Below are 25,649 nucleotides of genomic sequence, written 5' to 3' on the forward strand. Positions count from 1 at the left end.
ACACGCATAGCCTCCATTAGCTCCAAAGCTGAGGGCCGCGTGGGTGCCTCATCCTCTTCGTCATCCGCACCTACATCGATGACGGGCGCTTCTCCACCAGTCACCAGCTCTGACGTACACGAGGCCTAGCGACTGAATGTGCGGCACACAAAGGACACGGAGACTAACAGACACGTCCGGCATTATTATATGATGATTTCTGTTATTATATATCTTTTATTTCTTTTATGCAAATAGACTGCAAATTTTATAGTTTCAATTTAGTTCTAAGTTGATTGAAAATAATCAAATAACGAAGTCACTGAACTCCACTTGAAATGATGTTGCAGTGAAAGTGTCAATGCTATGCTATGAGGGCTTCCAGCGTGAAGTCATAATCACAGAAGACATCAGCACGTATATACTTTGTTGTCATACCCAGGAATTTCGGAGATTGTCCCTGAGGCCATCTGTCGAATTTCACCGCAATGCACCAACATAAACCAATGGGCAGCATTATTAAATATGATATTTCAAAAGGCCGCCCGAATTTCAACAACTTTCAGTTAGCAATGTCGAAAGGGTCATCATCATCATCCTATATTTATGTCCACTGCAAGACGAAGGCCTCTCCCTGCGATCTCCAATTACCCCTGTCTTGCGCTAGCTGATTCCAACATGCACCTGCACATTTTCTAACTTCATCACCCCACCTAGTTTTCTTCCGTCCTCGACTGTGCTTCCCTTCTCTTGGCACCCTTTCTGCAACTCTAACAGTCGAAAGGGTATGCTCTTCTAATAACATGCATATTTACCGCACTTATTCATAACCTTCCTGCTGCATTATAGCAGTTTTAATCCCGACCAAAACACTGCTTTAACACGGCAAGAATGTTACGAATAAGTGCCAATATATGATTGTTAATAAAATGGCATACTCTCTAGACATTGCAATGTGAAAGTTGCTGAAATCCAGGCAGTGTTCTGAAATATTATTTTCTGAAAAGGCTGTCCATTGAGTTATGCTGTTGGACTGCAGTGAAGTTAGACAGATAGCCAAAGAGACAATGTCCAAAATTCCTGGGCATGTGACTAAAACTGTTTTGCACCAAGAGCAGGGTGCCAAGATCAAACAAAACCTTATTAAAAAATTGAAAAAAGGAGGGGCACTGGACCTCTCTTACAGAACGTAAATGTAAAAAGCAGCGTGTCACCTCCCGACAGTAATGTATGTCAATAATTTTTTTTTCATGCAACGCACTGACGTAGCACGAAGGTATGCGAGTAATTTCTATCTTTCCTTCAAAGCAAAACACTCAAACAAATGACCACTAACATTCTGCCCGTGGTTGCTTTGCCTACGGGCGGTATGCCAGTAAACTTTAGTATAGGCGGTTTAACTTGTGCGATAACAGCAGCGGTAGTGTGGCCCCAAGAAACTTCCGCTCACGGGCTTAATCAGTCTACTGAACCGGATCACAAAGCATGTTTTTATGTTGTTTCACTATGCGGAAAGTCTATATTTACGTTTTGAGTTAAAGACATGCGTATTACGCCTCAAGACTAATGCCTAAATTTTTTCGTATAACTTACAGCAGCCTTGACTTGTAAAACTGTCGTTATGTGCAGAGCAAAAGTGTTGAAATATGCAGGCTTAGATTTCATTGCACTCCTGCTACTCGATATCATCGCCATTGCCTTTCTTGCTCGCTACATTTAGTGGGCTACGTCAGTGAGCAAAACCGGAAGCCGTCCAGGGTCTATGTTTGTAAACCGCGAAAGGGTACATGTGCATAGTTTACTGTTTAGCACCACAACCGCAACGTCGTACTCGTAGCTAGGGTACATGTGTACGCTTACGCACAGATTTGCCTATGCTCCTTTGTTTGGTGTTACAGCACACATTTGTTTTGCCGGTTACAGATAAGTGTTTTAGTCAGAGTGCACAGACATTGACAGCACAGCTATCGACAACAAACCTAACTAACTCTCATTCAGTCCTATCTAAACTACTGTCAACTAGTATGCAGCATAATTTGAAGACCTCAGCTCAATAAATTACTTGTCTCCAAAAAAAAAAAAGGCATAGGAACATTGCTGTGTTAGTCATACAGCTCACACTCAAGGATATTTTATTCAGTCTAGCATTATCCACAGTGACATCTTGTATAACTGTAGGTTACTATATTGTTGAAGATTTTCCTCACCTGCAGTATCTAGCTTTCAAAAAGCTAGTTACAGCAAAGTAACTAAATCAATGTAAACAATTTTTACAATATGATGCGCATAGAAATAAACGAAGTTTCTATAGGAGGAGGAAGAGGAAACAACTTTATTTTGTAAAAGTTTCTATAGTAAGGACCAATTATGGCAAATGGACCTTGTAACTTCTACCACCACGGTAAATAATGATGACACATATATCCTATAAAAGAGCATATATCAGAATAGAGTACTTACTTTCCACACTCCACTTGTACTGTCCCCACTTTGGAAGTCCAAGTACCTGGTTTGCGCAGTCTACAACGGTTTTCAGTTTCTGCTTCTGACCTTCTTCTGACTGTGTCACTTCTACCACATCGAGCCTCTTTCCACTAAGTTTTTCTGTAAAAAAAAAGTGCAATAAAGTTTAGTTTACAGTTGTGCACAAGCTCTTAAAGGATGCTACAGAGTACAAACAAAAGGAGTCTAGGCCGCTAATTGTTCGTTCAAAATTCATTTCTATTCATTTGGTGAAAGAGGTTTAGTTACTAACGGAGAAAACGAAGGCAGAACTTCCTTTTCCTGAATTTTTATGCCGAAACCTAAGCGTCCGTACGTCAGTGTGATGTCACAGATTTTTAGATATCTTGTACTATTTTGGGGCAGGGAATGTTTTTGAAACTTGCTAGGTTGAGTCGTCAATTTGTTTACAATGCAATGTAACGACCTTCAACTCAATTAAAACCCAAAACTACAACCAACCAGACGTCAAATTCCACATCCTGGTGAGCTGATGCAGAAACTTCAGGGTGGCGGTGCAACCTGCTTTTTCTTTTTACACTCTTTCTGACTCATTGAGCGTCTGTTTAAAGTATAAGTGGCCATTTCTCCATGGCTGGAATGCAGTTGAATAATACAAGATTAGCTTTATCTATTTCTCTCTGGAGTCCCTTTAATACAGAACTGGTCATGCTCAGAAAGTTAAGTGTGACAGTGCTGTAGAAACAAGCAACCAATTATTCCAGATGCTCTGACACTATTACTGAGGATTGGGCGAGTTCGCATAGTTTACTTGCCAATAGCACTATACTAATCCATAGAACACAAAAGAAAGAGGCACATGCACATACAGAGTGCTGCTAATTAATTTTCATATGAATTTGAGTATTCATCACATACAAATTAGATGCACTAATATTTATATGGTAATCGGACTGTTTCTGTAACGAACAGGAGATGTGGCATAAAAGGGAAGCAAGGATCAATATTCAAACAATGATTACTAAAAGAATGAGCTGGCACATCACTTGCACAAATATGTCGGGCAGATCTCATGCTCGAGAAACTGTTTCATGGTACCTCTGCCCCTAATAGTAAAAAGCAAGTACATTTAACAGACTGGGACAGAAATTAGTTCATCGTCATCGCCTATTTGATGTCCGCTATGAGATGAAGGCCTCTCTCCTCCAGGTGGAAGGTGTTTCCTTTCATATTGGTTTAATGCGTACCATCTAAGTTCAATGAAATGCACAGTGGATGAATGAAATGAAATTCAAATAATTTACATTTAAATGCATGCCATCCACATTGCTGGTGACCACAGTGCTAAGCAATCAAGCAATAAAGGTGCCAAAGTGATTCATTACAAAGTACTGCATTCATGTCATGATGGTTCAGAAGATAACAGTGGCTATCACTCCTGTGATGTGCTGCTAGATAATTAATATTGTAATGTTATCATTAAGCTATTAGTAACCCGCTGTGATTGTGTAGTGGTTATGACATCGCGCTGCTAAGCGCGAGGTCGTGGGACCCAATCCTGGCCGCGGCAGCCGCATTTTGATGGAGACAAAATGCAAAAATACCCATGTATTGTGCTTTGGGTGTACGTTAAGGAACCCCAGGTGGTCGAAATTATCCAGAGTGCCCCACTACAGCTTGCCTCATAATTGTATTGTGATTCCGGGATGTAAAACCCCACAACTTAATTTTTAAGCTATTAGTATCTGCATAAAATTGAATAGCTAATGGTACAAATGAAGAAAAGCTATGATTTAATGAAGTATCTCTTAAAAGCTTAGGCGGTGATATGAAATGTTCAAGCATAAAACATTACAGATCGTTTTCCCGTGGAGTCTGGGATACAGCTTCTAACTGTGCTACTACCCATAACATGGTGATTATAATGACATTAGTGCACAACATTATCATGTGTGCATTGTTTTGCTTTATGATAGCAATAGTCTTTCACAAGATTATCACTGTTATTAATCTGCTGCTCGATGCAAGATGTGCCTGTCAATCGTGCTGTTACATTTCTTGTTTATTCAGCTTCTTGACGTGTTAGTACCTCAAGATGGTGGCCACAATGATGCCAATGCAAACCATCAATAGTTAGTAACTGAGTGGTTAAAGGGGCCCTGAAACATATTTCTAGCTAATCATAGAATGGCTTCACTATTAAAGACATTGTCTTATGAACCTAATGGTACAAAACCTTTTTTAATTCTTCTACTATAGGTGAAGTTATCGCACCAATATCCGGCTTTCCCTCTCATTTCACCTCTGTTAGCACACTGACAGCTACACAGCAGAGAAGCCAAGAGCACAAAGCCCCCCACAAAGGTTGAGTGTCGCGTTGGCAAAAGGGCTCGTCATGGCACCCCTTGGTGACTGTGGTAGACTGCCCTACGCAGTACGCCACTTCCATCTTGGAGGCCATATGCAGTAGACACAGCTACACAGCCAGCAACTTTTTTATGTTTCTGACACGAGCTTGTAAGTTTTGTGTTGCATGCAGTGTGGTAATATTTAGCTTGCATGTTCACAGCATCCTCTACGACAGAGTGGCAATGTTTTCTTACCATGTTCAAAAAAGTGTTTCAGGGTTCTTTACATTGTAACCTGTGCACAAAACTTCTCAGAGTGGCCAACACGACACTACGTGATGGTTGTCATGCGAGGTGCAAGTTGTCAGAATGGATAAATGTGCTTACCAAGAAGTTTTTGTAAAACTTGTCCATCAAAGAGATCCTCTTCAATATCCTTCACAATGATTCGGTGGCTGGCTAGCTCGTCATTGATCCATTCAATGAGTACAGCTATCAGTTCCTTAAACTTTGGGTCCTCATAGGATGGTGGTTCAATCATGGCTCTTTCTTCCATTTCGTCTGTTTCATGACAAAAAATAAAGCAACAAAAGACAAACCATAATCGCAGGTGCTCAAAACATTCAAGACAGAGTTTACACAACTTGAACGACTTTGAAATGACTGTTCAAAAAAGGCATTTATTTCCCCGCAAGCAATATCGGTATCTATCGAATTGCTCACACCGATCTGCGATAGGGATACCAGTGTGCACAGCAAATAAGATGACCCAAAGCACATAAAGGAAGCTGTCATACCAAGGACATAATCCTGCGGGGGCAACTCTGGCAGGGTTGGACTTCCTGGCGTGTCGATGGCATTTTTCCCTTCTTCCTGGAGCTCGACCACTGCAGGAACACAAAATTTCAAGATTCAGATGAACGTCGTTATTATTATTATTATTTTACTTATTTACAGTTTTGGTTTGCCGATATCGGACAAGTACGGCGTTTAATTGTGGGGAACTAACACCGACATGATCACGGTAACGCAAACTGCTAAAAAGCACATGATTTTCACTAGAAGTCGCGCAGTTACTGTGGTATTTCGTGCGATCTAGATGTTGATTCTTCGCGGTCTGTGCACATAAATACAGCTATTGCAGCACAGGCAGCAAAACAGTCTGGGGCGTGGTGCGAAAATTTCAGACGACACGAGAACAAGTCGAGGACATCAATGACACAACCATGCTTTACAATGACTCCTGCTCTAATAGAGTAGTGACTACGCGTGAGACCGATAGAAACGCGGGGACAAACTTAGAGAAGTGCTGTTAACCAAGAACTAGCACACCACCATACATGGTCACGAAACAGAAAGCTCGTTGATACTACGATCGCTCGATCACGATTGCTTACAGCGATGATGCACAGGCGGCCTTTCAAACGAATGAATCAGTTACTACCTTCCTTTATCTTCTTCCTCCTGCCAAGCGTCCCTAAATATTCCAAGAACGACTCGTCTTTTTTCCTCTGGGGAGTCGCAGGTTTAGGTGACTTCGGCCGCGGGGACGCCATTTTCACTTTACTCCTACGCGGTCGGCATATCAGGCCATGCAAAGAGAGCAAAGCACGCAAACACACCAACGCACTGGACAGGCAGCGCCATCTAGGTTGTAACTACAAAACTACGAACATTGCGCGGGTGTTTCAAAGGCAATGCGCCAATCTCGGGAGGCTGGTGCAGCGTAGTGCAGCCAAACTATGTCCTGCGGCCGACTACCTTGGCCGCTATCTTATACGCGTTCTAAGAAACGTCGGCTTTTCGAACGCGTATAAGATAGCGGCCCTTGACGCTGTTGTTGTCTGTGATGGCTATACTCATGTATCTGTCTTCTCACAGGAGACTCGCCGTCTTTATTTGAACGGACGGCTACCCGCGATGTGCAGAGCGTTATTTCAACACCCACCCACACACAACCACAGACTGGTTTGGTGCCCGGAACATGCGGGACTGGAGGAGACCGAACGGGCGGACGCAGGAGGTACCACTAACCGAGCTGGTTGCCGGAAACCCAACTCGGTACCACCCCTCCAGCAGACAGGCGCAAAGACCAATTCGGCAGAAACCCCCAAACGCGCTAGAGAAATTGTAGCTCACCAGCGTCTCGACCGTCAAAAATACGCCCCTCCCCAAAGAGAGCTAGGCGGGCAGAACGCGATAGATCTTAGAAAAATACAGACGGGTACGTGTTTTCCCCGCACCTGAAAAGACAAAACGCCATGTTTATTGACCGGTACCGTAAGGTACCGGTCAGGAAACAGTGGGTCAGTGGGGCTACCCTCGCCCGTGGTGCGAGGGTAGCCCCACTTTACATCACGCATCACGGGGTTGAACATGAAAGCCACAGACACTTAGCACACAGTCAAGCATAGATAAAATCCTAAACCCGGAGCAATGGGAGGCACCACTGCCCAGCTCGGACATGGAGGACCCGCTGGCTCTCCTGGATCAGGTCCGGCGGGCGGCTAAATCCAGCGGGGCCCTGGACTAGAGGACTCCGACCATCTACTCCCCGTACCCTCTTTCCTCTTTCACCAATAAGGTATCTATCTATCTATCTATCTATCTATCTATCTATCTATCTATCTATCTATCTATCTATCTATCTATCTATCTATCTATCTATCTATCTATCTATCTATCTATCTACTTCTATCTATCTATCTATCTAGCTCTATCTATCTATCTATCTATCTATCTATCTATCTATCTATCTATCTATCTATCATTCCTGGCGGGTGAACCAAATCTTGAGTCCGTTGCAGAATATGAATGCATGCACAGTTTCATACGAAGTTGCAAGCATCATGCTCAATGGAAGCGCCGATATTGGGCCGAATTTTTTACGCCAAGTCCCGGAGCGTGAAGTCATAATAGGCAGACTGGGAACCTTTATTTGTTCACATGTCCTTTCGTGGCTCGTCAGCTTATCTGAGGACTATGAAAATAAACAGAAGGGATAAACGTGCGACGAGGCCGTTCCGCAATTCCCACTGAATTTGTGCGAGTAAGAGAAAAGAGAAAGTGTGAGAGAGAGATCATCTTTATTTGCAAAGGGCTCATTGCCCGCGGAGTTATCTTAAGGAAGCAGACTTCATTCCAGAATACGCGAGATACACTTTTGTCATCTTCTTAGTTCCATACCACATCGCATTAATCGCTACGCCACTGCTGGGGGCACCGTCATTTCAACAGGTACAGCTCAGCGAAAGCTACAGGGGTGGTATAATGCGGCATAATACGGTAAACAGAGCAAGAACGGACCAATGACAAGAGAAATTACGGACGGCACAGGTGCCATATCAACAAGCCTGTCTAACTGAAATTTTGTAGTGCACTCCTCCAGGTAGCATCAAGCAATTAGGGATAATATCCAGAAGTGTTACCCCATACTCTATCGCTAATTGAACCTTGCGCGACGCCGTCCGGCTCAACGGAAGACTTGCAGAAATAAAGCGGACGCGCAGCTGATTCTCGTCCCTGATTGGGTGATACGATCCGTAACTTTCACTTTGCCGCGTACAACTGACCAGGCGGAGCAAACAAATTCGCCAGTACAAGGGCCCGTGCCCCACTTACTTTTAGCTTTGGACGCTTCCGCATGGGCGCTCAGTACGTCTTGCAAACTGCGGGCAAACTTCTTGATCTTGGGAGGTCGCACTAACGACAGGGTCGCGACGCTCATCTGCGGCGACCGCTGTCCATCCATCGGTACGCTCACCGGCTCGATGTCCTCGTAGATGTTCTCGCTAGAGTCGGTGGAGTCCTCGGTGCCACACTCGGGCAGTGGCGGCGGCGGGAGGTCTTCGAAATCGTCGGTGTCGGAAGACGAGGTCATCCTGAAGGAAGATGGCAGAGCTCGACTGTATGCAGCACACTTTGGCATCCGTGACTGGCAGTTATTGCGGGGTTACAGAGGCAAGCAAGGTTTCAAGCTCTTGTCACAATTGTGCAATTTGCTGACTGAAGTCGGAACATTTTATCTTTATTTGCGCACTTTGCCACAAGAGACGGCACTTTTACAGAAAAAGAAATGAATTAAAATTCCGAAGTTTTACGTGCCATAACCACGATTTGGTTCAGAAGCACGTCGTAGCTAAGGCGGGGGGAAGACTATAAATATGGATTAATTTTTGATCACCTGGGGTCCCCTTTCTTGACGCCGCTGTTGTCTGTGACGGCTATACTCATGTATCTGTCTTCTCACAGGAGACTCGCCGTCTTTATTTGAACCTAAATCGAAGTACACAACTTGTTCTTGCTTATCACCCCCTATTCGCTTTTACCGACAATGTTGCGAAGATATGAATAAGTTATGTAGGTTACATCTAAGATCAACAACAATTAACTGCGTCGCGACATGCGCGGAGTGGCATTTATATGACCGCACTACTTGCTAAACTTCCGCTATGAAACAACTGCTAGGTATGAAACAGGAAACAATCAGGTCCCCACCCCCCTTCCCGAGAAAAAAAAAAAAAATCTTGCTAATGACGTAAAATGTGTTAGTGGGATGTTGACATTGTCATAGATGTGTACAGGGTTGCCCAAAAAGAGGGGGGGGGGGGGGGGGAGGGGAGGGCAGGGCTCATTGCCGATACCTCCGTCCACGTGTCGACGCCACGATTTTCGTTAACAAACCTGCCTAAACTCTATGCAATGGCCGCACCAGCTGAGAGCCATAAGTTGCCGCGCATTTAAAAACGAGAGTCGCGTCAGGTGTGAACACACAAGAAGAAACAATAGAGAAAAACGCAGAAAGGTGTGTTGAAGTTGATTGCAGCTACACAACCTCGGCGCTTTCTACCAAGAACGGCTTTAGCGGAAAGGTAGTCAGAACGTAGTTTTGGTTGGCGAAAAAAAAAAAAAAAAAAAAAAAAGACTGTGCAGTGCAGCTCACTTTACGGATTTTGCGAGGTTGGCCTTGCCTCCCCCCCCCCCCCCTCCTCTCCTTCTTATCTGATTTAGCGGGAGGCAATTCGATTCGATTCGTATTCGATTAGGTCTCAGACATCACTATTCGCACACCCCTACAGTTCTGCATTGTTTTTTCCTGTTCTTCTTTTTCTCTCATCTTTCGCACCGCTTTCCGAACCTTCCCCAGTAGAGGGTAGCCAACCGGAGATATCCCCTGGTTGGCCTCCCTGATAATTCTTTTGACTTTCTCTCTCGCTAATGCAATAATATATATATATATATATATATATATATATATATATATATATATATATATATATATTCCATAAGCCGCGAACAGAGCTACGGAACCACTCACGCCTCATCCCTGCTGTCCTTGCGCGGTACGCCGAGCGCCGCTGCTTGATTGCCAGGAGCACCGGGGCCATTGGGCGCTGCAGTCGGGTGGCCCGGCGTGAACTTCCAGCTGGTCTCGTGGGTATCCAAGAAGTTCCCCAGCGTGGCCGACTTCTTTCGAGGACTACTCACGTCCTCGGGACTCAAGGGAACCAGCACGACCGTGGGAGGCACGGCGGCGAAGTGCACGAAACCGGGTCTGGCGGGACGCGCCGGTGACGTCGCCGAGGCATCCGCTGTGAGCTCAGCGCCTCCATGTCGCCACGGAAGCGCTTCTTCGTCACCTGCGACCGTCGTCGTTCCTGGGAGGCCCGCGTGGGGCTTTGGAAACTTCTTCGGTGGCAGGGGACAAGCCGGAGCCGCCGCCGTCGATTTGGTGTCTTCCTGAAGGAATGGGATTTTGGTTAACTCTCATTCATTCATTCATTCATTTAATTCGCTAACTTAATAGCTTATGCATTTGCTTGCCCGTTCTATCCACGTGATCAACATCGATCAATTGATGATTGGTTGAGGTGCCAATTAAGAAATAACTCAATTAGTCAATAAATAAATAAATAAATAAATAAATAAATAAATAAATAAATAAATAAATAAATAAATAAATAAATAAATATTGAAAATGGCCCATGTGCCCCGTACACCATAACCTTAAATGGTAATATCGGTTTATATGAAAACAAACGGGGGTTGTCATACAGGATTTCGTATGATCATATAGAATTATGGACACAAGGCATATCGGGCACACTGGCTTTTTCGTAAGGAATCCATAAATAAATAAATAAATAAATAAATAAATAAATAAATAAATAAATAAATAAATAAATCAGACAATCAATTGACTTTTTGCTTCGAATTTTGGTATAAAAAATACTGTTTTTGCCAGCATTTCGTTAACGTTTTTCAAGCTTCGCACTGTTTTGCACTGAGGCGGCTCTATATCTAAACTATCTGGAATTAGTTTTTTTTTATATGGTTCAAGATTTTGGATAGGAATAAACTTTATATGTCCAATGGTTATGACTGTTGGTGCCCGGGGCTAGGCTGCCAGGGGTCCATCGCCGGAGAAAAATCTCTCGAGATCCTCGGCAATAGCCCTGGCCCGCTGGACGGCCCACTCCTGGTCTTCGGGTGCCTCGCTGAGGAGGGCGGCTTGCCATCTCTCTGTGAGGCGCCCGCCTTCAGAGGGTCCTGATGTCTTCTGCCTTCCTCTTGGTGCTTCTTGCTCATGGCGTTGACATTCCCAAAGCATATGGGCCATATCAGCCCGTTCGTGCTCGCACCAGGGCCAGCCGGGCGATGGGTGCCGCGCGGGCCACAGGCGGTGCAGGTGGTAGGGGTTGGTGAAAGTGCCTGTCTGCCACCGCCTCAGGTCGACTGCCTGGGACCTGTCCAGCCGCCCGTGGGGTTGTGGATATTTCTTACGTTCTTTCTTGTAGTGACCAAGAACCTCTCGGTACGAGGCCGGAAACTCCGTGATGTCGCGGTTGGCGTCCCCGTGGACCCCAGCTACGTCCGCCGCGATTTGGGTTGTGTTGGTAACTCCTCCGTTGGGGCCCCCTTACAACAACGGCGGCGGCTGCCCTCTGGGGGATCGCGTCGCGGCGGGTAAGCTGCCTCGCGACGAGATGGGCGCGCTCGTTGTGGTTGGGCGGAATGCCGGTGTGTCTTCGGCCGTTGGTATTGTTGTTGTCGTTGTTGTCGCGGCTGTTGTCTTTGGTGGTGCCAAGCTCCCCGACGTGCGCGGGGAACCATTTGAGGACCTTGTTCGTAATCGTGCCGGACACGATCCCCGACTCTGGCGTTGAGCATGCGCGCCACATCCGCGGATGTGGCGGATGTGGTGATGTGAATCAAGATTTTGCTGCAATCGGCTTTTAAAGTGTCCGCACCATCTCAACTCTCAGCAAACAGCTCGCCACAGCAGCACGCGTCTTATTCGTTTGCGAAGCGTACATCTTCTAAAGAAGTGAGCGTCATACGCAAGCGCAACATCTGTTGCTCTTCGTGATAAAAATGTTAAGTGTCTATTACACACTTAGTTTACCATGGCGCACCTTGTCGGCAATTTTTATAACCCTTCACTTGCTGTACTATTTTTTCGTTTGTTTGCTAGGTTGCCGTCAAACGTTTAGTTTTTTTTTTAAATAAGTTTTCTGGTGTTAAACATTTGTTCTGTTGGCTCCTTTCTAGAGTCTTGCCCTCGTTAATTCGTTATTTTTGTGACCTTGGCTTTTTTATTATTTTAGTTGGCAATGCGCTTCCCTGCCGGTCATCCGACCAAACAACTTATATTAGTATCGTGCTTTCGTTTCTTCTGGTTGTCATCTCTGTCTCGTATATTCTGTACGGCTTCGAAAAAAACAAATTGACAGATCATCCGTGGACACTCGGCACTGTCCTCTACATCGTCGAAAGCACATCGAGGAGAACTTCAACTAATGTTTCAACTGGGTCAACATTGCTGCATTTCCCATCGTCATTGATACTGGCGTTGTTATGTTCCCAGAAACATCATTTTGCTTGTTGTTCCGGGCCTCTAGTTGAGAGAATAGCAGGCACCTGTGATGGAAGAGGAAGTTTGGCTTAAGCGAATTAGCAGTTTGTGTTTAGCGTAATTTTCCTTTTCGTCTTTCTTCTTGCCTGGGGTCCACGGGAAGCCACACAGGCGAAGGGACATTGTTCGGTTAAATTAAATAAATTAAATTATGGGGTTTTACGTGCCAAAACCAGTTCTGATTATGAGGCACGCCGTAGTGGGGGACTCCGGAAATTTAGACCACCTGGGGTTCTTTAACGTGCACCTAAATCTAAGTACACGGGTATATCCGCAGATTCGGCTTAACCGAGTTCGCCTTAACGGGAGTTCACGGTATCTCTGGTCCCGTCATCTGCACTGTTCGGTATATGTTGATCCGTAAACACGCAAATTGACCCTACATTGGATACCCTTGCACACCGCCTGTGGCGTATAAACGACTCGCTTCTTGGACCACGTTAGAAAAAAAAAAAAATTGGAGGACGCTTAAGCTTCGCCTTTAAAGAGTGGAGCGCGATAGCATTCAAAGATCCCCGACTGCTTCTCACGCTTCCCGGCCACCGCGGCTTTCTTTTTTGAACGAATGGTAGAGACGCTGGACAAGGGGTTTGTGTTTGAGTTCCCGCCAAACAGAATTATGTTTTCTCGTATATTCAACTTACAATCCGACGCTATCATCTCTGTAGGTTGTGTTTTAAGTTGTACAACTTTTCTTGTGCATTTTACTTCGAGAAATTCAATTAGTTCAGTATCGCCTCTGCGCCACGCGGAAGGCTTGCGTGGTTGTGGTTAGGAATGATTTTTTGCCAAACAATGGTCGGCGCCGACACCGGAATTTTTTGGGACACGGTGCCCTCAGCGCTATCGCGTTAAAAAGGCAACCTCCAATCACAACTCCTGTGACATGTCCTGACGCCTCTGTGGGCCACTTTCTCATGGTATGCACACAGTATGATCAACAGCGAGTCCACTTTCGCTATAAGTTAAACCCCCGGGCAGATGCGTTTTTTGTATAACAAAAATACTATAGTTGTCCTCAGAAAGTTGTCAAAAATCACAAAACTGGACTAATAACCACATGTATGAACATTCACGTACTAAGTCTTAACTGCAATATAAATAAATGTTCGCGCAACAGAAGAGTTAACATAACATAAATACTCACAAAACCGAAGTGTTCACACGCAACACATGAGTTCACAAAGCATAAATGTTCACAAAACCAAGATGTTCACACAGAAGATGTTGGGCACTTGCAAATTAGGTCCCTCTTGAATGCCGCGCTCTACATACAACAGTCTTTTACGCAGACACAAATGCCACATGAACACGAAGACACAATAAACATGTAATCCAGAGTGCCTGTTAATAATAACAATGCCAGCAATAAGGAGTAGCCGGCGCCACATATAGGCACCAACATCTCCTTAAATACATTTAATAAAAAAAAATACTTCGCCCATGGTCATGCCCTGCCCAACCAAGACGTACTTCGACAGCAGTACGGGATTTCATTCTAGAAGCAAGCTAATTAATGGAGTTTAATTTGTAGACTCTCGTGAACTCCATACGTTTATTAAGTGCTTGATGTTAGGACTACTTAATGAGTGTGATACGCAAATAAGTGTTTTTATTCCACAGTGAACATGGACTTCTTTTACGTATCACGGGTGTGCGTGGGCTGTTTCTCTTACTTCTTTTTTATGAGAATCGGAATAAGGTTGTTTACAAAGAATATAATTTCTTACAATACTAAGATATTTGCACCGTTAGCCAATAGGGTAATGAACGGTTCAATATGAAAATTATAATTGTTTAGGGCAACCAAAGAAAGATACACCAAACATTTCAATAGTCAACATTTCAAATTTTGTCCTGCAGGCAAACGGCACTAATACAGGGTGTTTTTTAGACATTAAAATTAAATTTTAAAAAATGTAATGAGCGCAGCGAACATGGCGTTGTTGCAGACAGGTTCCTAGGCGAGGCGGACATACTTTGCCGCTGATAACGTGAGTTTAAGAAGACTAATTAACAAACATTTATTAATTAACATTTTTATTAGTGCCTTGAGGGCAGTTGGCAAGTGGCTAATTTAGAGGCAGGGACATTTTCATGCAGACCTATCTTTTAAAAATCTTGACAATCGCACCTAATTCGGGATATCGATTCTCAAATTCCAAAGCTCAATCGAGGCATTATCGACACTGAGTGCGTCCCGACACGCGTCAGGCAAACGGCAACGCCCCGTAAAGAAGTGCGGGGTATAGTTTGCATTTTTTTGCAGATTTAGTATGTTTGTATGCTTATGGTGTGCATGTTTACGGGGAAATGCGTAGTTTCGACTTTCTAACGGCGTCTTGGGGTAGCCGACTCTTGGCAGCCTACCCTCCCAATTTTGTTTCCGCCGCTATTAAACGCCATCAAAGCCAGCAAACGTCACATCCGCAGATCTTACGTCATCAGAGAGGAACAGCTCCCGCGAAGGTGGAGGTAACAAGGACTCCCCGGGAGGGGCCAGCAGCGAGTCCCTCCTGACCGGGGGCGGGGGCGGAACCTTGCGGGGTGGCGGAGGCAGCTCGTAGATGGGACCCTCGGGCACCACCTGTATACCGACGACGCGAGGCGGTGGCGGGTCTTCGTCGGAGGACGAGTCTCCGCCGGCTGCCATCTCCGAGGTGGCAGCGGCGGCGCTGTTGGCGTCCAGGAGCGTGGAACGCCGGAAGAGACGCTTGCTCACCGCCCTTATCTCCTCGCCGGACATCTTGCGACGAGGGGCGACTGCTTCGCCCTCTGGTGCCGCCTCCGCGAACCTGAGTTCGAGGCGGTAAAGCGTGTAGCGGTGATGTACGTTTAGCGACCTCGTAAGGTCAGGTCGTTTCCTTTTGTTCGGAGCACAATTTTAGAACATAGCTTGTGGCAGGTGGTGCGATCACTCCTAGAGTGGCGTACACTATATAGCGCTCGATAAATTACAACTTTAAATGAGGTACCGCAGTTATGAACTCCAACGATGGAATTCCAACTAGCACCTGTGGTTCTTTACGGTGCACCAGGTTCTGTCATTACCAGCCGCGGAGGCTCAGTGGCGATGGCTTTACATGTGCCGCTGAGCACGAGCTGGTGTCTCGGGTTCGACTCCCCGCCACGGCTGTCGCATCCCGACGAGGGCTGAATGCAGAAACTCTCGTGAGCAGTGCTTTGGGTGCCCGCAAGAGAAACTCACGTGGTTGAAATTAAACCGCCCTTCATTATAGCGTGCCTAATACAAAAACTGAACTTTCGAGACGTTAAACTGTAATTTAGGTTTAGGTGGCTTTCGATTGCAGTTATGCATAAGTAGGTGATTACAGATTGTGGTTCCCTGCTTTGTTACTTCATTGCTAAACCCCTTACTTTCAAACCAGCATTCAAACTAGCATTCAAACTTTACTGTACTCGTGTGTCTTTAAAAATTTTAGCATAAAATAAAGCAAGGGTAGTTTTATATTCGCAGAGAAAATGGGATGCAGTTACGAGGCAGAACTAATTTGTAGCCAGGAGTTAAAGTGACGAGCTATGCAAGGCCACAAAAAGAGTTACTTTACCTTTGGCCCGATGGCATAGTTTGGCGATGACAGTAATCCATGAAGAGTCGCTGTGACGATCTCGCGCACACTCAAGCAGAACACCGAAGCTCTGCTACTTGAATATGACAGCGCGTTGTGCGTAGGAAACCACAGCCGAGACACCAACAAGTAAGCAAATGTTCACGTGGACCGGAAGGCTTCCGTAGAACTGTCGAATTAAAGGAACGCCGATTACAGGAAAATACTTAGCACTATTCACTAACACTCGCACCAGAGTAGATTGGCGAAGCACGTTTTGTAGAGGCAGCAATGACTTCACAGCAGAACTTCAGGGATCAATGTCCTATCTGCTTATGTGCTACCTCTCGTTGACGCACGCTAACACACAGTGACACTGCTGAAGCATCCCTTCTAGCTCAAAAAAGGGGTCAATATTACCTATTCATGTGGTACTTATACTTGAGAAATCTAGATGCGGGCCTAAAAAAAGAACTTGAATCGATGCTCAGTGACCCTGCTTATGTGTCGCTTTGAGCAGCATCTAGCAAAATAACTAAATCTGACCTGTCTTTGTGGTGCCTGTTGTTATACATTCACATACTGATGGAAGGAGAAGCTTGACTCGACATCCGGAGATCCTGTTGACACCACGCGTCGCTTCAAACAGCGATGTTGCTCTGGCGGCACCGTTGATCGACGCGTCGCTGTGATCCGCAACTCGCAGACGTGGTCAATATTTCCTATTCCTGTGGTAGTTACCTATGGTAGATTCAGATGCAGACAGACAGAACCTCGACTCGACACTCGTTGACACTGTTGATTGACACGCCGCTTCAAGCAGCAGCCCCTCGCAACGGTGGTGAATATCGCCTCTTTCTGTGGTAGCTATCCTTGGTACGTCCAGATGCAGACGATCAGAAGAGCGTCGACGCGACACTTGGTGGCACCGTTGATTGAGGCGTCGCTTCAAGCAGCAGCTCGCAGAAGTGGGTAATAATCCTTAATCCTGTGGCCTACTCCGATGAAGACGGATAGAAGAGATTCAATTAGACACAAAATAGCACTGCCGAAGCATCGCTTTGCCCAGCCAGGTTGCAGAAGTCTTCTTCGGTCCGGCCAAAAGCCGATCAGATGTGTTCCCCTCGGTGGGACCGTTCCGCGCGTTCGGGTCCGAGAACAATGTTTCTGCTCCAATGTGGGTGCTTGACGTTCTCTGTTCGAGCCCAGGAAATGAACGCCGATAAGGGGAGGGACGGGCGACGTTTCCTGTTCGAGCGGAGCAGGCGGGGGCGAGGCCCAGCTTCCTGCTGCTTTGCAGTAAGGGGTTACGCTGGCGGAACTAGAGCTCGTTACCCGGCAGCGACTGCCGTGCGTTGACGTGATGCTGTTTTTTTGTTATTTTTCGGTGTGCTTTTTTTTTGTCTGGTGTTGTGCAAGTTTTGATAATTCTTGTGTTTTGCTGTTTTTCAAGTGAAGAGGATATCATCATTAACCTTTCGTGCCAAAATATTTTTATTTTCCATCTGATATATTATTTTCCATCTGAAAACCAGCATGATGCCACTTGAAGCCTCCATTTCGGGGAGATGCCTACAATTCTGGTCACAGTTTTCTTCTAAAAATATTAGCGTAGCTTGCACTGGGGGCGCAATGCTAAAGAGACAACGGGCATTTCGGCTAGGCTAAGCGCTACGAAGTCATCCCCAGCATTTCCCGTAATTTATTATTGATCGCTTATGCATTAGATATTGATTGGCTATCGCAAGGTTGCACTGGGGGCGCAATGCTAAACAGACAACGGGCATTTCGGCTACGCTAAGCGCTACGAAGTCATCCCCAGCATTTCCCCTAATTTATTATTGATCGCTTATGCATTAGATATTGATTGGCTATCGCAAGGTATTAGCCACGTATTTGGGCTAAGCTAAACACTAGGAAGTCATCCTCAGCGTTTCCCGAAATTTATTGACTATTGATTGATTAGCTATTGATCGGCTATCGATTGGCTATCGCAAGGTATTGGCCACGTATTTGGGCTAGGCTAAACACTACCAAGTCATCCCCAGCATTTTCCAGAATTTATTGATTATTGATCGATTATCGTTAGTTATTGATTGGCTATAGCAAGGTATAGACCAGTATTTGGGCTAGGCTAAGCACTACCAAGTCATCACCAGCACTTCCCGGAATTTATGATTTGTCGATTATCGATTACCTATTCATTGGCTATCGAAAGGTATTGGCTACATATCTGGGCTAGATTAAGAACTACCAAGTCATCATCAGCATTTCTGGAATTAATCGATTATTGATCGATTATCGATTAGCTATTGATTCGCTATCGATTGGATATCGATGACTGACTAAGCTTAAAAAGTCCCAACCATGCTTAGCTAGACTTAGCCAGGCTCAGCTTCGCTAGTTGACAAGGTATGTGCCATCGCACTTGAACCCTTTCTGTACTACCACCAGGATCGGCCCACATTTTCTGTACACGACCACGGATTAACGGTCGGCTTAAACAGCTCCGCTGTTAAAAAATACTACTGTGCGCCCTGTATGTATACTTTGTTCTAACAGTGCTCACTCTGTCCCTCTTTTTCAAGCCAAGCTTATATACGCTAACCTGCGCCGGCGATGTAGCGCTCGAAAAACCAGCTGCTCTCAGAACTGCGCAGGTGTTCGGCACGCGCTCGTGCCACTGCCCCCGCGTTCGTAGTCGTCGTCTGCTTCCACCATTGGCTACGTTGCCGCTAATCATTCCAGCGTAGAATTTCACTTCTCTTCTGTCGTAATGGGTAGGCCGCGTTTACGGGGGTATGCGCCATTGCTTAAGGGGGTGTATGAGCCATTCAAGGGCCCGCATTTGCCAAAATTTTGTCCCCTGGGTTAAACCGCTTTGTGACAGTGCAAATCGATCATTTTTCAGCATGCGTAATAAAGGCGACAATGTCAAAGTTGATGCATACCTTTCTGAACAAGTCCCTGTGAAGGCGATGCGACACTTCGTCTCACAAGTCATTTGCAGCACTGAAGAAGTTGCAGGACTCGTTAGCCAATAGGAAGGCCGAATGCCTCAGGAGACGCGTTCATCCGCGTCGCGTCATCTACTGAGCGGTTGTTCAGCGGCAGCTGTTTTCGCCGTATACGACGTCATGTGCAAAAGTCCTAACGTGCCACGTATCGCTGTAACGCATCATGAACCAAGCCAAAACAAAACTTTCCAATCCTGCCAATAATCAGACAGTTCCAGTCGGAACTATATTCCCCTGCGCAATGTGATTGCCTGTGTACGCCTTTGGCCTTCGGCAGAAACGACTTGCGAGATGAAGTATAGGCCCGCTCAGATTGGGCGAATAAAGGGCGTCAGCTTCTTGATGCGCGTTCTCCGCAGGGGTCACAAGGACATCTCCAACATCGTCCCTAATTAGGTGTGCCCGATCAGAGCGAGAAAGCAACAGGCCTTACACTCGTTATATATTTTTTTTCTGGTGCTTCTTGCCTCGGCCCTTAGGTCAGCAGTTTGTGGGGTCACAAGCCATGCGATTTCTGCAGCATCTGACCTAATACGAAACTGCTGTGTTCCCTTAGATGCGCGTTTTCTATGCCATTGGTGGCATCACTCTTCCATTCGGCTCTTACCTCGCTCGGCCACCCCCGATCCCCACCGTTCTCATTTTCCCAAACTGCCCAAAAACATCGAAGGCTTCGGCATGGTGAACCATGTCTACATTTTTTAATACTTTGAGAAAAGTTGCTCACCGCTTTCTAAGCTATTTCTAATTAGAGGTAATTAGGCTACACTTTTTTTCATGGACGAGAAGTTTCTGGCACCATGACCTCGTGCGGTTGCGAGGCACCATACCACAAAAGCACTGCCACGTTTCTCGAGATCCACCAGCCTGTATACGATAGCTTGTGACCGACCGAACGCTTCAGTGCGCGTGAGGGCTGTAACTTCTCTCCTCCGCCTCATCGTAGAGTCCTTTTATTCGATTTCACAAGTTTAGGATGACTAACCCTGGCTCAGACTAAATAACAGCACTTTTTTTTTCCTTACAACCCCAGCTTCATTGTGTCATACCATTTTAAAAATCTTAGTGCCGAATTATTGACAACAGTTGCCAGTGGAACGTGAACAGTTTCATTTATTGTAAAAGATAACCCGCCTCGGTTAGATTTTGCCACCTTTATGACGCCCCCATTAGCTTGCGAAGGACTTTCTAGGTGGCGTTCGCACCCGTATTTCGGCTGCGTACGTTTTTCCTGACATGCGAAGTATGCGCTCTTGCAGAAAAGGATCTGATCGACATTTTAAAATGTCCTTAAAAATGTCCTTTAAAATGGCATTTTAAAATGTTTTTAAATGTGTGTGTTTTAATCTGTCCTAGCTAACTTGAGCGTCTCTTTAATCTCAACATTAATCAACTAACCAATTAAAAAATTGACGCTTAGTTGCTTTTGAACTTGCATGGTTGAACCTGCATTGTTCAAGGGATTATCTGAACGTATCTGAATGAGATTGAAGTATAAGATCACACTGTATTCAGGCTCGATGCGGATACGGTTAAGGACTGTCTGTAAGGCTTCTGTAGCCTTTCTTGAGTCAAACGGGTGTGTAGGTCGAAGCACGGTGAGGTGGGTGAGCCGAGCGTGCCTACGTTCAGCGTTCGTTCGTTCAGCGTTCGTTCGTTCAGCGTTCAAGAATGCGTTCAGTGCTCGTTCCAGTTCCTCGTAGCTTCCACATTACCGCGGCACGGAATATAGTTGTTCAGCAGCGAAACAGTGAATCTAATTCAACGTACGCGTTTTATGTGCTCATTATCGCTGCTGCTGTTGCAGGTCAAGATGGCAATAAATAAAATGACGTAGAACAAGACAAGCGTAGCATACGCAGCAATGAAAAGTTATTTCGCGTACATGTAGTAACGTAGTCTTGAGACAATCCCGGTAGCAAACAGTTGTGTGGAATCGCCTTGAACATGTAACAGCAAGAAGGCAAAGCGAGTATGTTCACTTTGTCGAAAAACTTTGTGAAAGAACCTCAACAGAAAAATCGTCAGTCAGCAGTGTAACATAAGATCAACGCCTCACAATCAGAATGACTGAGTGCTGATCGAAGCGAAGGCGCTGCTTTTCCCACAAGACATGCGAGCACTCGCAAGCACGTTATTGGGCGAAATATCAGGTTTCTGGATGAGCTGACAAGCACAAAAAAGATGTCTGTAGGTTATACTCTGATCGCGTTTATTTCGCTTCATTGTTAAAACGAACGAGGATCAACAAAGCTGTTGGTAGAAAAAAAAATCACAAGATAACCCTGTTTCTCTGTAGCAATTTTGAAGCAAACATTATGTTGATCTCGGCGCTCAAGATCAAGCTATTTGGAACGCCCATGGCCCTTCTTGCCTTGACTGGGCTCTTGTTCCGGAACGAAGTTGTGTACAAAATGGAGGAAGTCGTTTCTTATCTGAAAAAAAGAGAAGTTTGGCAAATAGTAAGCTTGATGCAAGCAGCTGTCAGAATAACTACAGATATACAATGGAACATTGTTATCGTTCCAGAAACTCTCGGGTGCATGCCCAACAGAAACACCACGAATTGGTAGAATTTCGTGAAGCGAGAATATCGATATCGATATAGAGATGAATCGAGAATAGACGATATAAAAAAAAGTAGGTCAAGTTGGTCTAACACTTATGCAAACAAGTGAATCGATGCTTGCTACATGCATGCGTAACTACACATATCCCATGATTCCAGAGATGTGTTTTTTTAAGTTCACTGTACGTTATTAAATCACAACATATTATTCACGGTGTACTGTAGTTGGGATGTCTGGACCTTTAATTTTTTTCCCGAGACTCCATAGAACTTGTGTTCCAGTGCTGTAGCTATGTCACAAGTCATGAAATACTCGAACGAATATGGTGATCAAGTGCTTTTTCTATGACCATGACGTTATTGAATCGCAAAACGTTCCTCGTTTTACCGCACGATGGAGCCAGAGGAGTACCCTGCGCCTTTATGAGGCGCTAACATCACCTTACATTTATTTCATAAAAACTAAGAATATACACATTCATTTTTACAGGCAATAGGCGAAGAATTTCGTAACGTACTTTCGTATATAGAATGCAAAATAGTGTACATACAATAAGCGAGAAGAAGCCTGAATTACAGAAACAAATGTCACAGTTTCGCTCTAAGGGCGAAGCAATGAATGCGATAGCAACACAGCAATGTCTTGATAGCAATATGAATTGTAGTAAACATGAGCTGATTAAGTAAGCAGGTGTGCTGCGGCGTAAGTAGACCGACATGAAGAGAGACTCGATGACCACGAGAAGGCGCGTGTGAAACGGTGGTGTTGATGAGAAGCGCTTCCCGTGGGCAGCGCCTGCGAAGGGACACACCTGTAGTGCTGCACTGCCGATCCGGGCAGCATTGCATGTGAAGCGTGCGTTGGAAAATGTGACCCGACTATTACCAATTGAATGAACAAGCGTGATGTGAGCGCGCACAAACAAACACGAATAGATCACACTGAATGACTGCAGACAACGACCGTCAAAACTCTGGCAGCAAGCGGATACGCCGCAGCGGCGAAGGTACGTGCGGTCTATCGCTTCAACGGAAACTGAGCGGCGAATTCACGGCGCATAAAGGTCAGAGCCGTGTGGAGATAAGAGACGGTGCGAGCGAGCGACGAGCGCGGTTGTTGGCAGAGTGGAAGTGCCCCCCCCCCCCCCCCCGCTCCCTCCGGCGCTGGCTTCCCGCTTCCTTGCTTGCGCGTGGGAGATTGAGTGCGTTCGCTCTCCGTGATAGCGCGCGTCCCCGCAAGCTTCCGCTCGGGCATACGGCACGCGGCGAAGATTTTATCTATAGGGAACCTCACGGCGACGGCGACGGCGACGCCGACGGCAGAAATCCGGTTGAAGTGTCCATATAATTGCTATCGCAATAAAATGTAGGTAGCAGATTTTCAAGTAAGGGTTAAGAGAAAACAGAGGTGGTGGGTATGTCCTGTAATGCGAAAAGCGGAGTACAAGTGGCCTATTAGAATAACCATGTTGGTGACACGCAGTCACAGGTGGCTTACAATGAGTAAACGATGAGATTCAGACCTCTAAGAGATCTTTCGAGCTCGAATTTGGGAGAGAGAACGCTTAGTCCGGTGCACAGCTAAGGCTTAAACATTCGCATTACATGAGCGGATCTTTGAGTGGCCAGTCGCGCGGCAATTTTGCGTGTATTCGCGGGCTTCCTTCACGATCGGAAAAACACTTATGCAGCACGTATTGAGCCGCAGAAAGCTGTATCAGGAGTTTTAAACACAGGGTGGCCCAGCTAACGTTAGCCAACCTCCTATAAATAAAACGAAGAACATACGAGGACGCAACCAATGGTATTCAGTCAGCAGTGACGTACCTCACCAGGAGGATTTTTTTCATAATTGAGTTATCGGTAATTAGATGAGATTAATTGAACAATTTTTTAATGACTGAATAGAGGGCGCGAATTGTAATAGAAAATAATAATTGTGTTTTCAAGCACCCGATGAAGTTCATCTCAGAATGCTATACGTCTCGCGTAAATATTTTTTTCTGCGTTATAAAGAAAGCACGCTTGACGCGGAGAGGGCAGCTCGGCGTTCGCGGTGACCAATACCGATGCCTCGCAGCTTTCACGTGGCCGCCTTGCCAGGCATTGAGCCGAGTTAATTCTACCTATTCGTCTTACACAAGAGGACCACGTGCAACATTGCAATCGCTGGACACAAGTCGTCGAAAACTCACTTGCTGGCGGCTAATATAATGTGCTCTTTAGCGTGGGGTTAGCTTGACGGAAGGAAGCGGCGATTATTTTCGCAAAGAAAAAAATTGACAGTTCCTTCAGCATACGACAAAGACGATGAAGGCGAAAGCCTGTGCGCTCTATAGACATTCATTAAATTACTTGTCATTCTTATTACTTGCTTCTCCCGATCAGAGGTCGCGGCTTCGAGTGCCTTAATTGACGCTACCTTAATTAACTGTGCCCTAGTTAACCTCGCCTTAACGCCAAAGGTGGCGGGTTCGACTCCCACATAAGCTGCACCTCAGTGATGTCGCAGTGATGAGAGACCCCTCTCAAATAACAACGGCAAACATTAGTGTGTATCATAGCGCTCACAAAGCAGTTATCACAGTCATTTCGAAGTAATAAAGTTGGCTTAAATTGAATTGGAAAGTCTTTATGTCACATCATTTCACATATTACATGGTTTAGCAGTTTGCAGGTTGCTCTCCACAGCTTCACTGACCAACCACCTTCACCGAGTGGATTGACCTACATTTTTTTTTTTTACCTCAAATGCCACACTTCTGCACGGAACGATCTGAAAATTCCTACTACACATGAAATGAGTGCGAAACGCAGTTTCTGTGTGTTTTTGTTGGATTTCGGCTTGCGTTCTGCATATTATGTTGACGATATATCGTTGCGCAACTCAACTTTCTGCTATTCTTGCAGTGATTACAAAAAGCCCGTATTCCTGCACAATGAAGTTAACGTAGCTAGTTAATGTGAGTCTACCTCATCGCCTTGTACGCCCACATAACATTTTACTGCTTTTGCGATTCCATGTCAAATAAAAGAAAATTGATAGTCACTTTGGTAAATGCCAAAGAGGGTGAAGGCGCACGCCTGTGTTCTCAAGAGACATTCATTAAATTACTTGCATTCATATTCGAATGCGTCGTTACTTCTTATTACTTCTTTTTTCCGACCAAAGGCTCGAGTTCGAGTGCTTTAATTGACGCTGCCTTAATTAACTGTGCCTTAATTAACGTTGCCCTAATTAACATCAAACGTCGTGGTTCTGACGCCCACCAAAGGTCCAGGGTGCGACTCCCACCAAAAGTCGCAAGTTCGAGTGCCTTAATTGACACTACGTTAATTAACCATGCCCTAATTAACGCCGCCCTAAATAACCCCAGAGGTGGTAGGTTTGACTCCCACATAAGCTCGAGGGTTCGATTCCCACCGAAGGTCGTGGGTTTGAGTGCCTGAATTAACTATCTTAATTAACGCGATGACGACGTCGACCTGCACACCATCAAAACTGCAGCGTGAGTCTTGATTGCTTGACCGGCGCACCATCAGAATTGTTGGGCTAGCGTTGCTTGCTTACTCATAGAAGACGATGACGACGGTAACCCGCACACCATCACCATTGTTGCGTGAGCATCTGTAAGACACGATGCCGGGTCGTCATCGTGTGCGATTTCGCGTCAGCGACACGGTTTTCGCTCAAGGACGTTGAAGGTCGACTGAACCATGCGATATATAAGGATTTGCTTGCCTACGGGGGTATGGGTCATTGATGATGATAGTTTTCTGTCGACGGAC

General features: G+C 45.5%; 4 protein-coding genes across 13 annotated transcripts in view; all 4 read right to left on the minus strand.

Moving 5' to 3' along the window:
- The window catches only part of LOC119464226 (beta-parvin), a 29,490-nt gene extending 13,048 nt beyond the window's left edge, over window positions 1-16,442 (minus strand). The window contains exons 1-7 of the mRNA XM_037725111.2: window positions 16,275-16,442; window positions 15,146-15,500; window positions 10,108-10,529; window positions 8,412-8,671; window positions 5,588-5,677; window positions 5,178-5,351; window positions 2,440-2,583 (exon numbers count right to left, since the gene is read on the minus strand). Coding sequence (XP_037581039.1) covers window positions 2,440-2,583; window positions 5,178-5,351; window positions 5,588-5,677; window positions 8,412-8,671; window positions 10,108-10,529; window positions 15,146-15,500; window positions 16,275-16,315 — 1,486 coding nt within the window. The 5' untranslated portion in view covers window positions 16,316-16,442. The remainder of the gene's footprint in view (window positions 1-2,439; window positions 2,584-5,177; window positions 5,352-5,587; window positions 5,678-8,411; window positions 8,672-10,107; window positions 10,530-15,145; window positions 15,501-16,274) is intronic.
- The window catches only part of LOC119464227 (uncharacterized), a 192,586-nt gene that overhangs the window by 122,640 nt on the left and 44,297 nt on the right, over window positions 1-25,649 (minus strand). The window lies entirely within an intron of this gene.
- The window catches only part of LOC119464231 (TNF receptor-associated factor 6), a 163,178-nt gene that overhangs the window by 51,664 nt on the left and 85,865 nt on the right, over window positions 1-25,649 (minus strand). The gene's annotated exons all lie outside the window — the stretch shown is intronic.
- LOC119464228 (uncharacterized) overlaps window positions 21,481-25,649 on the minus strand; it is a 48,266-nt gene continuing 44,097 nt past the window's right edge. For all 3 annotated transcript variants that reach the window (XM_049656594.1, XM_049656593.1, XM_049656592.1), the window contains one exon: window positions 21,481-21,726. In XM_049656594.1, coding sequence (XP_049512551.1) covers window positions 21,637-21,726 — 90 coding nt within the window. In that variant the 3' untranslated portion in view covers window positions 21,481-21,636. The remainder of the gene's footprint in view (window positions 21,727-25,649) is intronic.

The sequence above is a fragment of the Dermacentor silvarum genome, chromosome 9 (assembly GCF_013339745.2).
Source record: "Dermacentor silvarum isolate Dsil-2018 chromosome 9, BIME_Dsil_1.4, whole genome shotgun sequence".
Lineage (NCBI taxonomy): Eukaryota > Metazoa > Arthropoda > Arachnida > Ixodida > Ixodidae > Dermacentor > Dermacentor silvarum.